General features: G+C 43.6%; 1 protein-coding gene across 1 annotated transcript in view; it reads left to right on the forward strand.

Annotated features, from left to right (window-relative positions):
- Positions 1-17575, forward strand: part of LOC140185869 (hyaluronan-binding protein 2-like) — a 71370-nt gene that overhangs the window by 52156 nt on the left and 1639 nt on the right. The window contains exons 10-13 of the mRNA XM_072239665.1: positions 3815-4088; positions 9343-9485; positions 9581-9715; positions 10939-11081. Of these exons, the coding sequence (XP_072095766.1) occupies positions 3815-4088; positions 9343-9485; positions 9581-9715; positions 10939-11081 (695 nt within the window). The remainder of the gene's footprint in view (positions 1-3814; positions 4089-9342; positions 9486-9580; positions 9716-10938; positions 11082-17575) is intronic.

Raw genomic sequence — 17575 nt, forward strand, 5'->3', positions numbered from 1 at the left:
TTGGATGATCAGCCATGATCATACTGAATGGCGGTGCAGGCTCGAAGGGCCGAATGGCCTACTCCTGCACCTATTTTCTATGTTTCTATTTTCTTAGTTCCTTCCAGTTTCACTCAGAGATACCACCAGGGCAGGACAAAAGAATTTAAGTCTTTTCTTTCCTTCAGCAATCAGCAATTGCCATCTGAAGGATCACTTGTCCTGGTACTGTCAACTCTTGCTGTGAAACTAGTAACCTTCCTCTTAAGTGAGAACACGCTATCAACATTCCTCCACAAAAGGAAGTATTGTGAAGATACTAATGGGACTATGTGTCTATTTCTATCAACTAACTGTATGTTCACGAAAGCCATGTTAAATGACGAACAATTTTAAATTAATAAAAAGCAGCTTTCACACACATCTCAAGGAAAATAAGCTGCTGTATAGTCACCGATTTCCTTTGAGAGTGAAGTAGATGGCAGGTCACCTTTTCGATTTCCTAATCCAAAATTGTAATGTCAATGGGAAAGGGAACTGGCTTGGTATTGTATCAAGTGAGCATTGAAACAAATCTCTGACAATAGAGAATCAAGGAGCAGAATCTCAGTAGTTTGTTAGGTCAAAGCACAAGTGCTTTCCCTGTAGCTTTCCATTCTTTTCTCCCTCAAGTATCTATTCCTTGAAAGCAATGATTGAATCTGCTTTTACTTTTTCAAGCAATGAATTCCAGATCATAAAGGCCAATCTTTGTGAGGAATTTTTCCCTTTATGCAATCTCTAAGTATTCTGCCAATCACCATAAATCTGTCCTCACATTCCCAATGTGAATCAGTGCAAACGCTTACTATTTCCTCAGTCTAGAATGTTTATAAAACATATCATATCATATCTCCGCTTTTCCTCCTCAGGCAATTCCAGATTCGTCAATCTATCTACAGTACCTTAATAATGCCCCACATCCCAAGAACTAGTCTTGCAAATTTTTTCTGTGTCCTTTCTAGGGATGTTCCATCCTTCCTGAAGTGCGGTGGCCAGAGTGGATTTCAGTGGTCTATTTCCATCCCAACCAGTGTTTCAGAGTTTCAATGAACATAGAACATAGAATAGTACAGCACATTACAGGTCCTTCGGCCGACAATGTTGTGCCGACCCTCAAACCCTGCCTCCCATATAACCCCCCACCTTAAGTTCCTCCATATACCTGTCTAGTAATCTCTTAAACTTCACTAATGTATCTGCCTCCACCACTGACTCAGGCAGTGCATTCTACGCACCAACCACTCTGAGTAAAAAAACCTTCCTCTAATATCCCCCTTGAACTTCCCACCCCTTACCTTAAAGCCATGTCCTCTTGTATTGAGCAGTGGTGCCCTGGGGAAGAGGCGCTGGCTATTCACTCTATCTATTCCTTTTATTATCTTGTACACCTCTATCATGTCTCCTCTTATCCTCCTTCTCTCCAAAGAGTAAAGCCCTAGCTCCCTTAATCTCTGATCATAATGCATACTTTCTAAACCAGGCAGCATACTGGTAAATCTCCTCTGTACCCTTTCCAATGCTTCCACATCTTTCCTATAGTGAGGCGACCAGAACTGGACTCCCTGCTTTGTACTTGGTGTCTCTATTTATGCAGTTTAGGATGCCTGAAATTCTATGTTTGGGCAAATGTTATTGCTTGAATATATGCGTACACAATCATTTTCTAAATCTACCTTGCTACCTTCAAAGATATGTATCCAAGTCTCTCTGTCCATCCACTTCCTTCAGAGTTGTACCTTCATATTGTATTGTATTTTGTTGCCCTTCTCATCTGTTTATTTATTCAATGATAGATTGATTGATTGAAAAAATAATGGGCAGAATAGGCCCTTCCAGCTTTTCGAGCCACATTGTCCAGCAATTCCGCCAATTCAATCTAAGCCTAGTCACAGTACAATTTACAATGACCAATTATCGTACCAACTAGTAAGCTTTTGGATTGCGATGCACCTGGAGGTAACCCCCACTGTCACAGGGAGAATGTGCAAACACCTTACAGGCAGTAGTGGGAGTTGAACCCAAGTTACCTGGACTGTAAACCGTTGTGCTAACCACTATGCTACCATGCTGCCCTCACTTTAGTTTTGGATAGCTATGATTATTAGATCCATGTCCTTATCTAATCCAAAATGATTAAAGCAAACTAAATTTGTATCTCTCAAAGTTCCTCCATGTCAACACCACTTGCATTACAGCTTTGTTCTTCATGCGTGGTTCTTATCTTTGGACAACTCTTACAACTGCACGAGACGTTGGTGTGGCCGTAATTAACGTTTTATTTGCAGTTCTGGCCACCTCACTATAGTAAGGATGTCATTAAGCTGGAAAGGGTGAAGAAAGTATTCACAAGGATATTACTGGAAATTGAGGATTAATTTATAAGCTGAGATGGGATAGGCTGGGGCTTTTATCCTGGGGTGTGGTAGGGTGACATCATAAAGATATACAAAATCATGATACATGATTCAAGCTTCAAGATTGTTTAATGTCATTTCCAGTACACAAATATAAAGGAGAATGAATTAATTGTTACTCTAGATCCAATGCAGCATGAAAAAGAACCACAATAAGATAAAGAATATCATAATCATCATTATGTGCCATGTCATATGAAGTGGGCAATCATGGTCTTCCATCTGTCATGACCGTGATTGTTCTTGGCAAATATTTCTACAGCAAAATTGCCTTCTGGGCAGTGTCTTTACAAGAAGAGTGACCCCAGCCATTATCAATAATCTTCAGAAATTGTCTGCCAGGCACCAGTGGTTGCATAATCAGGGCTTGTGATAGGCACCAGCCGCTCATACAACCACCCACCACTTGGCTTCACGTGACCCTGATGGGGTGGGGTGGGGGGGTGGGGGGGGGGGGGGGGAAGGTGCTGAGCAGGTGCTACACCTTGCCCAAGGATGACCTGCAGGCTAGCAGAGGGAAGGAGCACCTTACACCTCCTTTAGTAGAGACTTATCTCCACCCCGCCACCTAAGAGATAGAGAACACAATAACAAAAAAGCACAATAAATGTAAATACATAAGATAACTTATGTACATACTGTAGATTGATTGTATGTCCTTAAAGTGGTGCTAGATACAGGAGCCTAGGGGCATAAATAAGGGTAATGGTGACAGACTTTTTTCCAGAGTAGAAGAATCTTAAAAAAAAGGACTTAGGTTGCGATGTGAGGAGGGAGATTTAAAGGGGACCAGAGGGGCATTTTTTTTCACACAGATAGTAGTGGATAAATGAAACAAGCTGCCAGAGGGTGTGGTAGAGATGGGCACAATCACAATGTTTGAAGGACATATCCAGTAGGTAGCAACACACAAAATGCTGGAGGAACTCAGCAAGTCAGGCAGCATCTATGGAGTGGATTAAATCGTCAATGTTTCAGGTCAAGGATCAGGAGTCCTGAAGAAGGATCTTTGTCCAAGACATCAATTATTTATTCCCCTCCATAGAATCTACCTGACTTTCTGAGTTCCTTCAGCAATTTCGAGTGCTTTGCTCAGGATTTCTCATATTTGCAGAATCTCTTGTGTCTAGCTACGTAATAGGAAAGATTTAGTTCAAACACAAGCATATGGGACATGCTCAGGCAGGCGACTTAGTCAACATGGAGAGGTTGAGGCAAAGAGCCCGTTTCCAAGATGTATGAACTCTATAATTAGAATAACTCCCCAAATTCTGAAAACAGTATCAAATATCACAAATCCCAAAAGGGTTACAGTACATGAGTTCATTAATGTTAATTCGGAGAATGCATTTTGATTCCATACTCTTGCTCCATCATAGCACCTAGACCACCCAATCGCCAAACAACCAAGTCTGTACTCCAATCTACTGCTTCTACTGCTGTCATTTCATCCTTCCAATGTGGAATACCAGAGGTTGGAAATGTCACCTTCAGGATCTTTGGAGGGAAAAGAACAGTTCCTGGAAAATATCCATGGCAGGTATCTCTGCAGCTGAAGAACCGCATTGGGCTCTATAAACCAGGACATCTATGTGGTGGAGCATTGATTAGACCATGTTGGGTTCTCACTGCTGCTCACTGCATCATTCCACAGTAGGTATTAACTTGTTAAAGATTATCTTGACTTATCTCCTTTCATATCAGCATATTTCTACACCATAATATTTTCTAGTAAGTTTAGTTTCTGTTCTAAGTAAAATATCATAGGTGTTGAATGTTTAAAATTTTTTAAAAAACACGAAAGGCTAAAAATGGTGAGCAAATTAGGCAGCATCTGTGGAAAGATTTAATTTTATAATGGCTTATCATTTGTACCGTGAAAAGCTTGGCCATAAATGGATCTTAAGATATTGAAAAAGAGGAGGAAAGAGCACACTGGGATTGTGATTGGTTCAAAAGCAGGAAAGATTAAAAGAAAACACAAGAAAATCTGCAGGTGCTGGAAATTCAAGCAACACACACAAAATGCTGGTGGAACGCAGCAGACCAGGCAGCATCTCTAGGAAGAGGTACAGTTGACATTTCAGGTCGAGACCCTTCATCAGGACTAACGGAAAAAAGAGATAGTGAAAGATTTGAAAGTGGGAGGGGGAGATCCAAAATGATAGGAGAAGACAGGAGGGGGAGGGATGGAGCTAAGAGCTGGGAAGTTGATTGGCAAAAGGGATATAAGGCTGGAGAAGGGGGACTATCATGGGACGGAAGACCTTGGAAGAAAGAACGGGGGAGGGGAGCACCAGAGGAAGATGGAGAACAGGCAAGGAGTTATTGTGAGAGGGAAAGAGAAAAAAGAAAAAATATATACATTTTAAAAAATAATAATAAATTAGAGATAGGGTAAGAAGGGGAGGAGGGGCATTAACAGAAGTTAGAGAAATCGATGTTCATGCCATCAGGTTGGAGGTTACCCAGACGGAATATAAGGTGTTGTTCCTCCAACCTGAGAGTGGCTTCATCTTGACAGTAGAGGAGGCCATGGATTGACATATCGGAATGCGAATGGGACGTGGAATTAAAACGTGTGGCCACTGGGAGATCCTGCTTTCTCTGGCAGACAGCGTAGGTGTTCAGCAAAGTGGTCTCGCAGTCTGCGTCTGGTCTTGCCTATATATAGAAGACCACACCGGGAGCACCGTATACAGTATATCACCCCAGCAGGCTCACAGGTGAAGTGTCACCTCACCTGGAAGGACTGTCTGGGGCCCTGAATGGTGGTGAGGGAGGAAGTGTAAGGGCAGGTGTAGCATTTGTTCCGCTTACAAGGATAAATGCCGGGAGGGAGATCAGTGGGAAGGGGTGGGGGGGACGAATGGACAAGGGTGTCACGTAAGGAGCGATCCCTGCAGAAAGCAGAAAGTCAGGGGGAGGGAAAGATGTGTTTAGTGGTGGGATCCCATTGGAGATGGCAGAAGTTACAGAGAATTATATGTTGGACACAGAGGCTGGTGGGGTGGTAGGTGAGAACAAGAGGAACCCTATCCCTAGTGGCGTGGTGGGAGGATGGGGTGAGAGCAGATGTGCGTGAAATGGGGGAGATACGTTTGAAGGCAGAGTTGATGGTGGAGGGAGGGAAGCCACTTGCTTTTAAAAAAGGAAGACATGTCCTTCATCCTGGAATGAAAAGCCTCATTCTGAGAGCAGGTGCGGTGGAGACGGAGGAATTGAGAGAAGGGGATGGCATTTTTACAAGTAACAGGGTGGGAAGAGGAATAGTCAAGGTAGCTGTGAGAGTCCGTGGGCTGGTTGGGTCTGGAATCCAAACAGAAACGGAAACCAGTTCCCCTCTACCACCACTCTCCTCCGTCTAGCGGAATTGGTCCTTACTCTTAATAATTTCTCCTTTGGCTTTTCCCACTTCCTTCAAACTAAAGGTGTAGCCATGGGCACCCGTATGGGTCCCAGCTATGCCTGCCTTTTTGTTGGCTATGTGGAACAGTCCATGTTCCAAGCCTATACTGGTAATTGTCCCCCACTTTTCCTTTGCTACATCGACAGCTGCATTGGCGCTGCTTCCTGCACGCATGCTGAGTTCGTTGACTTCATTAACTTTGCCTCCAACTTTCACCCTGCCCTCAAGTTTACCTGGTCCATTTCCGATACCTCCCTCCCCTTCCTTGATCTCTCTGTCTCTATTTCTGGAGACTGTTTATTTACTGATGTTTACTATAAGCCTACTGACTCTCACAGCTAACTGGCTATTCCTCTTCCCACCCTGTCTCTTGCAAAAATGCCATCCCCTTCTCGCTATTCCTCTATCTCCACCGCATCTTGCTCTCAGAATGAGGCTTTTCATTCCAGGACGAAGGAGATGTCTTCCTTTTTTAAAGGAAGGGGCTTCCCTTCCTCCACCATCAACTCTGCTCTCAAACGCATCTCTCCCATTTCACGCACAGCTGCTCTCAGCCCATCCTCCCGCCACCCCACTAAGGATAGGGTTCCTCTTGTCCTCACCTACCACCCCACCAGCCTCCGTGTCCAACATATAATTCTCCGTAACTTCTCCCATCTCCAATGGGATCCCACCACCAAGCACATCTCTTCCCCCCCCCCCCCCCACTTTCTGCTTTCTGCAGGGATCGCTCCCTTGTCTATTCATCCCCCCATCCCTTCCCACCGATCTCCATCCTGGCAATTATCCTTGTAAACGGAACAAGTGCTACACATGCCCTTACACCTCCTCCCTCACCACCATTCAGGGCCCCAGACAGTCCTTCCAGGTGAGGTGACACTTCACCTGTGAGTCTGCTGGTGTGATATGCTGTGTCCAGTTCTCCCGATGCGGCCTTCTATATATTGGTGAGACCCAACGCAGATTGGGAGACCGCTTCTCTGAACACCTACGCTCTGTTGCCAGAGGAAGCAGGATCTCCCGGTGGCCACGCATTTTAATTCCATGTTCCATTCCCATTCCAATATATCAATCCATGGCCTCCTCTGCTGTCGAGATGAAGCCACACTCAGGTTGGAGGAATAACCGTCTGGGTCGCCTCCAACCTGATGGCATGAACATTGATTTCTCTAACTTCTATTAATGCCCCTTCTCCCCATCCCTAATTTATGATTTTCATATATTTTTTTCTTTTCTCTCTTTCCCTCTTCACAATAACTCCTTGCCTGTTCTCCATCTTCCTCTGGTGCTCCCCTCCCCCTTTCTTTCTTCCAAGGCCTTCCATCCCATGATACTCCCCCTTCTCCAGCTTTGCATCCCTTTTGCCAATCTACTTCCCAGCTCTTGGCTTCATCCTTCCCCCTCCTGTCTTCTCCTATCATTTTGGGTTTCCCCCTCCCCCTCCCACTTTCAAATCTCTTACTAGCTCTTTTTTCCGTTAGTCCTAATGAAGGGTCTCGACCCGAAGCGTCGACTGTACTTCTTCCTATAGATGCTTGCTGCGTTCCACCAGCATTTTGTGTGTGTTGCAAAGAGTAAAAGACAAAGATGATAGATCAAACAATCTACCACCCTCTGGCTGAAGAAGTTTCTCCGCACCTCTGTTTTAAATAGACCCCCCTCTATCGTGAGACTGTGCCCTCTTGTCCTAGACTCTCCCACCATGGGAAATATGCTTTCCACGTCTACTCTGTCTAGGCCTTTCAACATTCGAGTGGTTTCAATGAGATCCCCCCTCATCATCCTAAATTCCAGCGAGTACAGACCCAGAGTTATCAATCATTCCTCATATGATAACCCTTTCATGCTCAGAATCATTCTTGTGAGTCTCCACAGGACCCCCTCCAATGCCAGCACATCTCTTCTAAGCTGAGCGGCCCGAAACTGTTCTCAATATTCAAGTTAAGGCCTCACCAGTGCCTTATAAAGCCTCCGTATCACATCCTTGCTCTTGTATTCTAGATGTCTTGAAATGAATGCAAACATGGCATTTGCCATCCTCACCATTGACTCAACCTGCAAGTTAACCTTCAGCATGTTCTGCACACGGACTCCCAACTCCCTTCACATCTCATAGTCCTGGATTTTCTCCCTGTTTAGAAAATGGTCTGCACATTTATTTCTACTACCAAAGTGCATGACCATGCATTTTCCAACATTGTACTTCATTTGCCAATTTATTGCCCATTCTCTTAACCTGTCTAAGTCCTTCTGTATCCTACATTTTTCCTCAACACTATCTGCCCCTCCATCTATCTTCATATCATCTGCAAACCTGGCAGCAAAGCCATCTACTCCATCAAATAAATCATTTATATACAGCATAAAAAAAAAGCAGTCCCAACACCGACCCCTGCAGAACACCACTAGTTACTGGCAGCCACCAGAAAAGGATACTTCTATTCCCACTAGCACCTAGAAGGAGCAAAGTTCAAAGTGAATTTATTATCAAAGTATGTATACGCCACAGTGAGACTCATTTCCTTGCAGGCAATCACAGTAAAATAACGAAATCTAATAGAGTCAATGAAAAACTACAAACAAGTGATGACAAACAACAAATGTGTAAAAGAAAAACTGTACAAACACAAAAAAATAAATAATGTAGTGGCAGAACTAACTCAAAATCAAAACAGAACACTGCCACTTGCCTGTAACCATACAGACTGTTACGCTTGTGTGACATGCTCACAGCACCAACGATTGTTCCAAAAGTCAAACCCTTTATTCAATCCTTTATTAACAATTGGCAATTAGTGTAATCCCAGTGGTCAACCAAGATATGACCTCCACCAGTCACAAGCTACAAACTGCCACGAAATACACAAGAGTACGTAACTTATTCCCTTCGCTTTTAACCACGCCCCCACTCATGTGACTAGTTACCATGATAAGCAAAGTAAACGTGCAACAGAGAATACAATGCAGATCGAAAACAGGTACACGGCTCCTACAGAGAGAGAGAGAGAGAGATGAATGGATAGATAGATACTAAGAGCATGAGTTCTCAGACAAACATTGCCAGGACAGTTCCTTCAAATAAGAATTTCCTTCCAATTGTCACATTTTACTGACTTGAGCGCTTGCCAATTTTCTTTCATGACTACCTTCTTTGGTATCTGGAGATGCAAGGGCTCTCACCACGAGAGCCATAACAATTCAAGGTCAAGGAACCATCAGCATCAACTGAGGGAATTTCTCCCAACGTTCCTTCTTGTGGTGGAGGGATCAGTTAGAGGATCTACAGATACCAGCTAGAATTCCAAGATCTGATCTAAACCTGAATTAAACATTCCAATTCAGATGAAACTTTTAGAAAGAATTTAAGCTATCATGTTTATTCACACATTGTATTAGGAATATACACTTAATACTGTCCTAATGCTGTTGGTTTCTAACATTGATTATTAATTCTTTTTAGTTAGAAAAACTCTTTATATTTTTCAAACTAACATATAGAGCACAGTCAAGAGATTTCCGCTTACAACTTGGCAAACAAGATCTTCAAAAGGACGAAACGCATCAACAGACCTTTGATGTTGAAAATATTATTGTCCATGATAATTACCAAGAAACTTCTGTGGGATTATATAACGATGTCGGTAAGCAAGCAGAGGTATTTTGCCATCAAGCTGCTAATTTATTCTCCTTGTAAGGTTTTCGGTATAGTAGTAACAACTAATCATTTGCATTCCAGCTTTGCTGAAGATTAAACCCGTCAATGGTCACTGTGCCAAAGAAACTAAATACGTTAAAACTGTCTGTTTGCCAGAGAGTGATTTTCCGGCGGGTACTGAGTGCTACATTTCAGGATGGGGACAGACAGAAACAGGTATTGTGATTATTTTTGTTCTTTTCAAAGGTTTCAAAGGTACATTTAATGTCAGAGAAATGTATACAATATACATCCTGAAATCCCTTTTCTTCGCAACCATCCACAAAAGCAGAAGAGTGCCCCAAAGAATAAACGACAGTTAAATGTTAGAACCCCAAAGTACCCCCCAGCAGCCCTCCTTCTCGCATGTAAGTGGCAGCAGCAACAATCCCCCCCCTTCACCTACCAGCAAAACAAAAGCATGGGCACCCGCCACCAAGCACTCAAGCGTGAGCAAAGCAACAGCAAAGACACAGACTTGCAGTTACGCAAAGACTACATTGTTCATTCGACATTCGACATACCACAGGCTCTCTCTCTCCCTAATAGAGGGGAAAGAGATGTCTCTGTTTCACAGCAAGAGGGGAGACATAACAAACAACTCGTTGGTTTACGACGTTAAAAGTCCATTATATCACTTTTTTCGAGCTCTGTGCCCAAAGAGCTCAAGTCTCTGGGCACATAGTTGTAGATATTCCGACTCCTCCGATGACACATGGGTCTCCTGCCATGACACCGACCTTCGATCCACCCATCTCCAGAGCCCCGAGATCCTAGGCCTCCAAAGTCAAGCCCAACTCTTAGGCCGAGCCCTTGGCATACCGAACAACAGCCAATTATGAAACCCTGATATCGGGTCCCATTCCCACAAAGAACTGTAGTCAGCGTGTAACTCCAGATCAGTATATTTAGTTCAAGTTTAGTTGGCATTGAACCAGACATGAATACTCATGAATACAGCCAAATGAGACAGCGTTACTATGGGGTCAGGGGGAAAACACAGTACCAACAGTCATACACAGTACAAAGTACGCATAGCACGTATAAGATAGAAAGGTACAGTCACTCAATAAAAGAGACTGAACTTAAGCCATCCAAATTTGCCAAAACCTGATGACGACTACAACACAGCTCGTCTTTTGCCTAGTGAACAATGGCGGGGGCGGGGGGGGGGGAGATGGGAGGTGTCAGCACCAATTCCAGCTGGTGGTGTCAGCCCAATGCCTCTCCCTGGCAGCTATAACAGGCAACACTTGAGGCCTGGTCCTTGCACGTATAGGATATCAGTAAAATACAATCACGCAAAATATGTATGTATATGATCCAGGCCCTGAGTCTATTGTCCTGTGTTGGTACTGGGAGAATTTAATATCATTTTCCATTTATTACTGTTTGTACAGAGGCATCATCCAATCAGTTATTGCACACCAAGGTGAGAGTGATAGGAGATCAGCGGTGTAAAGACGCAGGGTCGTATGGAGCTGCCATCAATCACACCATGTTTTGTGCGGGAAGTCTGGATGGAAGTGTGGATTCATGTCAGGTTGGCAATAGCTGTGTTTTTGTTTGTGAAACTTGCTTCCACCGTGGAATAATTTCTCACTTAGATCAAAGTCAATCAACAAGTTAACTGCAGAACCTCAGAGTTGGTGTAAGAAGGAGTGAGAGTTTCATGGTTTCAAAACCGATTTACATTAACGTTTAAAAGCTACTTGGATAGGAAAAGGTTCCGAGCAGGGGTTCCCAACACGAACCCCTTCCTTAATAGTATTGGTTCATGGCATCAGAATGGTTGGGAACCCATGGTTTCAAGAGATATTAGCCATACCTGAGTGAGGTAGTGTCAGGTTAGGTGAGAATCTTAAATGGAACCAGTTTACTGAGCACCTTCAATCTGTGCACCATAAAAGGGAGGATCTCCTGGAGGCTACCCACTTCAGTTCAACTTCCCATTTGCATTCTGACATGTTTATTTGATTTATTGAGATACAGTGTGGAACAGGCCCTTCCGGCCCTTCCTGCTGCACTGCCCAGCAATCACCTGATTTAATGGGGTAATTTACAAACACCAGTTAACCTACCAACTGGACTGTGGGAGGAAACTGGAGAACTTGGAGGAAACCCACACGGTTACGGGGAGAATGTACAAACTCCTTGCAGATGGTGCCGGGAATTGAACCTGGGTCTCAGTTACTGTAAAGCCTTGTGCCAACCACTATGCTAATGCAGCACCCCTTCTGTCCTTGACCTCCTCTACTCCTATGATGAGGCCAAACTTATATTTAACACCACATATTCCTTCTGGGTAGCCTCCAAACTGATGGTATCAAGTTTGATTTCTCCAACTTCCTGTAGTTTCTGCCCCATCCCTCCCTCCATCTTTTTCCACTCTCCATTCCGGTTACCATCTCACACCTTATCCTCTCCTCACCTGCCCATCACCTCTCTCTGGATCCCCTCTTCCTTCCATGGTCCACTGTTCTCTCCAATGAGATTTCTTCTTCTTTGGCCCTTTACCTCTTCCACCTATCCCTTCTCAGATACTTGCTTTGTGCCCGTGCCCTCCACAAATCCACCTTCCCTCTCACCAGGTCTCACATTACCTGCCAGCTTGCTCTCCTTCGCCTCCTTCCACCTTCCTATTCTGGCTTCTACCCCCTTTCTTTCCAAAACTGATGGAAGGTCTTGGCCCAAACCATTGATTGCTTATGTCCTTCCATCGATGCTGCCAGACCTGATGAGCTCCTCCAGCATTTTGTGTGTTTTGCTCAATATTTCCAGCATCTGCAGAATCCCTTGTGTGTGGATGGAGATCTTGTTCAAGAGGGGCAGAAGGACCTTTTTCCATGCTGTGTGAAGCTCTGAATAAAACTGATGGAAGGATTGCATTTTAGCAGGGCTCTGTCTTCAACTTTCTCACACAGAGTGGGCGAATTAATACTGTGGGGTAATTTGGTTTAAATTGACACGTGGAGTGAAGCAGAAAGGGGTAAAAATGGCCTGGTATAGGCAAATAAGTGTTGAGCTTAAAGAATAATCCAGAGAATCAGAAAGAGTAGAGAGGTCACATTACTGTGAGAACAGTCTGAAATGGCACTGTGCATGTTGAATAACTTTGGTGAGCTGTATACATAAACATGAGAAAGTCAGCAGATGCCAGAAATCCAAAACAACATATAAAATGCTGAAGAAACTCAGCAGGTCAGGCAGTATCTATAGAAAAGAATAAACAGTTGACGTTTCAGGCCAAGACCCTTTATCAGGACTGAGAAGGAAGGGGGAAGACATCAGAATGAAAAGGCGGTGGGAGGGGGAAGAGGCTAGCTGGAAGGTGACAGATGAAGCCATGTGGGTGGGAAAGGTCAAGGACTGGAGAAGAAAGATTCAGATAGGAGACGGGAATGGATTCCAGAACCTTTCCCCTTCTTTCTCGGTCCTGAAGAAGGGTCTTGGCCCAAAACGTCAACTGTTCCTCCAGCATTTTGTGTGAGTTGTATACATGTCGTATATAATGTCATAGCAATCTCAGAGACTAGGTTTAAAAGGGAAGATTGGAAAATTGCTTGTCTCTGTATTTGTTGTTTTGAAATTTCCACTGACTTGGAAGCTTGGGCGTCAGGATTTGGAGTTCAATTCCGACACCGTCTGTAAGAAAGCTTGTATGTTCTTCCAGTGACTGTGCGGGTTTCCTCCGGGCGCTCTGGTTTCCCACAAAGTCCAAAGACGTACCAGTTAGTGGATTAATTGTTCATTGTAAATTGTCCTGTGAGTAGGCTAGGATTAAATACATAAATACATAAATCTTGTCCCTGGTAATCCACACTCATTGCGTGGAAAAAAAAATTACAGGCTAGGACAAACAACAGTACTGTGCAGAAGACTTGGGCGCATACAGTTAGGGTGCCTAAGACTTTTGCACAGTGCTCTGTTTGTCAACATGGAGCAGAGAACAAGTTTGTAAATCTGACGGGAACAAAAGTTCTTGGGAATGGTGAGGGTGGAGCGCTGCATGAGGACTGTGGGACAGGTGACAGAGAAGGGGTGCCGGGGTATGAGTGCAGACAGACCCAGACTTAGGTCACCAAGTGCACTGTTAATCATTATACCACGTCTGTCAGGTGCCTCTCACTGCATCCCGTCTCTCTTCCCGTTTTCCTGACCATGATTACCCTCTCACTGCCCCCTTCCCAATCTCAGTCCACATTAGAGATCCATACCAGAATCAGATTTATCATCGCTCATATAAGACATGAAACTTGTCTTTTGCAGCAGCAGTTCAGTGCAATGTATAAAATTACTACAGTACTACGTGAAAGTCTTAGGCACCCTAGCTATTTATATGTGCCTGAGACTTTTGCACAGTGCTGTAGGTTTTCCACTTCTGGATGAGAGATAATGATGGGTAAATGGGGGTTGGTGGAGGAATGGAAATCGATCTTGGTTATCAGGTGGATATCAAAGGCACAGAACAAATGAGTGGCAAGTTTTAATGGGAATGAAAGGTCAGTAATCATGAGAGGCTTCGAGGTTGCAAAGTGGACTGACCTCCAAAGGAAGTCATTTGATTATCTTAGGGAGATCAGGGCAGACCTCTCCTGAACCTTCTGGCAACGTTGGTAGTACCTCTACAGCTTCTACACTGAAATTCCAGCCCCCTCTTAATTTCTGAGTTTCTGGGGGGTTGGCAAATTAAGTGAACTAGATTTAATGTCACAGTGGTCGCTGGCAGGACTGAACACAGGTGCGGGGGTGCAGTAGACTGGGTCACGGTGGTGCCCGGCAGTGACTCAACCCAGGTGAAGAAGAATGGTAGACTCCCTTGTAGGGAAGGAAACAAAATGTTATACACAGGAATACCAACAAAGCATTGAAGGCACGACCGAGCAACACTGCCAGACAAATAATTCTCCACAAGAAGACCCCGTGAGCAGCACTAAGTGAGAGTCCACTTTAAATAATCATAGAACATGGAAATCCCATGCCAGTCACAATTAACTTGACAAGATTAAACAGAAACCACAAGGGCTTAATGACTCTAGTTAAGACTAAAATTATTAAATACAGGTGCTCAAGATATCCAGAGGCCCAGGGCTCTGAGACTTGCTGCAGAGGACCAAAGGGCTCATGGCAGTTAATGTGTAAAACAAAAAATTTGAGGAAAAGAAACCTGATCAAAATTTTTCCCTCACACCAGTGATTCTTTATATTATTCCATTACTGGCAAAAAGGGAAATGGGAGAATTCAAAATAGATTGGTTTGCAAGATATTTTTTTAAATGTTCACAATCTCACTTGTTTTGGGAGATAAAATTCCTTCAACTATAAGGAGCTGATAAAGAGGTATAAAGGAATAGGGGGAGGTAATGGAAGGATTGATCAAAGAAGATGTTGGATCACTGGTAAGGCATGGTGAGGTCCTCCATCTGTCATGGTTGACCATGGATGTTGAATCCTAGCTGTCTACATGATAGGCAAATTAGGTAGTAGAATATGGAGAGCAAGCTGTTGCCCATGTAGCAGGTACCCCCTCTCCACACGGCAGATGAATCCAAAGGAATGGCAGAGGCCGGATACTATTTGGCAACCAGCGGTGTCACAGGAGTTGCCAGGTCAGCACTGAACTCAGCATAAGATTGCCTTAGGAACTCTGGATTTTTCCCTCAGGGTTTACTCCTGCAGCCTTCCCCATGAGTGGGTATAGCCATAAGACAGAGGAGGTTTGAGATCGGAGTTTTCCTTCGTCTAGGTGAGTTGCCAACCACAATTGATGAGCTCCATCTGCTCGCAGTGATTAGTTTTAAGGTGCCAGTAACCCACTTTTGCCTCTCCTCCTGTCAGTAGAAATAGTTCCACTGGGCTTATTAGCTCAGCCACACATGAAGGCCAGGGGCTGGACTTGGTTGTCAGAGGCTATTTGAGATGCACGCCATTGGGAGCATTAAATTACGTGGTGGGCGCTTATCCTCACTACCATCTCCCAGCTATAGCAACCTGAAAGAAACATGTAATCTAAACACAAAGGAAAAATGGGGGAGTTTTTTTTACACTACTTGCTCTGGAAGTAGTGGAATAGGAAAGGAGGTGGATAATCTAACTTGCAGGGTAGTGACTAAAAATGCAAGAAGAAGAACGGTGATAATGGGAGATTGAAATCATAATATTCCAACAGTGAAAACATGCATGAAATTCTTGAAATACATTTGGAAGGGCACTTTTAAGTAATGCGTTCAGTTCCTATTCTTAATGAAGCGGTTTTAAATCTGTACCGACAGGGGTTTCCAGCCTGGGGTCCACAGGTCCCTCTGTTAATGGTAAGGGCCCATGGCATATAAAAGGTCACCCCTGTGTGCAGAGGTCTGGAATAGAATTGAGCAGTGTTCATTATATTAGGTTTGAACAGTTATCAGAAAAGACAAAGGATATTCAAGAATGAAAATATTTACCTGGAGGGATATTAATAGCAATGACTTGAAAGTTGCTTTGTTCCAGTTGACTAGAATTTAAAAACAGAAGTATCATGGGAAGTGAGAGGTGAATTGGTTAGTGCAGATTGTGGTATTGGCATGGGAAGAGAAAGTAGTAAAAGTCTAGCAATGCATCTTCATTCAGAGATGCAAATTACAATAAACGGGAACAGTAATGTTGCAGCTGGCTTCCAAAGTTAATTTCATTAACTTCAATGAAACTGGATTTTGGAAATTTCAGCTCACAGTCAGTAAAATATAATCCTTTCAGCTGATTAATGATGAATCTCTTGGCCACTCAGGACAAAATGAAATGGAAAAAGAGAATGGGACAAATGTAATGTTGATGATAATGTAGGAAATCAAGTGGAATATAAGAAAGACAGAGGAAATCTGAAAAGTGGACTGCAGGACACAATGAGGGACTGGGAGAGTACCTTAGTGGAATGAATATACCTTTATAACAATGAAAATAGTAAAGTAACCCTAACAATGGAATGGATCTATAAAATAGAATGGATCTAATACAACACCAACAAAATACTGGAGGAACGCAGCAGGTCAGGCAGCATCTATGGAAATCAGTAGATAGTTGACACTTCAGGCCAAGATCTTCCTTCAGGTCTGAGAAGGAAGACAGAAGATACCAGAATGAAAAGGTGGTGGGAGAGGTAGGAGGCTTGCTGCAAGGTGATAGGTGGGAAAGATAAAGAGCTGAAGAACAAGAAGAAGAAGAAGAGCAGAGTGGACTACAGGAGAATGAAAAGGAGCAGGGCATGGGGGAGAACCCTGGGAAGTAATAGGCAGGTGAGAATAGGCGAAAAGTCAGAATGGGGAATAGAGGAAGAGGGGATTGTTTATTTGAGGAAGAAATCAAATTCATGCCATCAGGTTGGAGGCTACACAGACAGAACATAGAGTTGCTCCTCCACCCTGAGGATGGCCTCATGTTGGCATGAGGAATGGATCTATAAGGGATCTATAAAATAACATTGACAGTGGAATGGATCTATTATGGATCATTGACAACAGAATGGATCCATTAAGGATCTACTTATTGAGGCACAGGAAATGCAAAAAGTACCAGAGGTACCTATAATTTTAGTCATCACAAGCTGACAGTTCTACCAATTTCATAGTAATTTAAATAGTACTGATAGAGGATAAGATATTGCACTGAACATCAAAATGTTCCCTAATGCTAGGTTAATAAAGGAGGGAGGGAATGTCGACTCAGACCAGGAGAGGTCTGCGTCAGGTATTTTCATACCTTATAAGGTGCAGATTGGAAGTCTGTGTGGGGCGCCACTCCTCGCACAGGCACTAGAGCAATGTGTGGTTAAGTGCCTCGCTCAAGGGCACAAACAGGCTGCCACAACTGAGGCTCGAACTAGCGACCTTCAGATCACTAAATGAACGCCTTAACCACTTGGCCACATGCCCAACACAAAATAATAAAGGAGAGGTGAAAATTAAAGAGGTTTCAAACCCATTCTTTCACAAGAGTCAATAAAATGGTCAAGTTTAAGAAAGGTTTGGGAGAGACAATTGCTGCACAAGTGCGTAGCGATAC

Source organism: Mobula birostris, chromosome 21 (assembly GCF_030028105.1).
Source record: "Mobula birostris isolate sMobBir1 chromosome 21, sMobBir1.hap1, whole genome shotgun sequence".
In the NCBI taxonomy this organism is placed as follows: Eukaryota; Metazoa; Chordata; class Chondrichthyes; order Myliobatiformes; family Myliobatidae; genus Mobula; species Mobula birostris.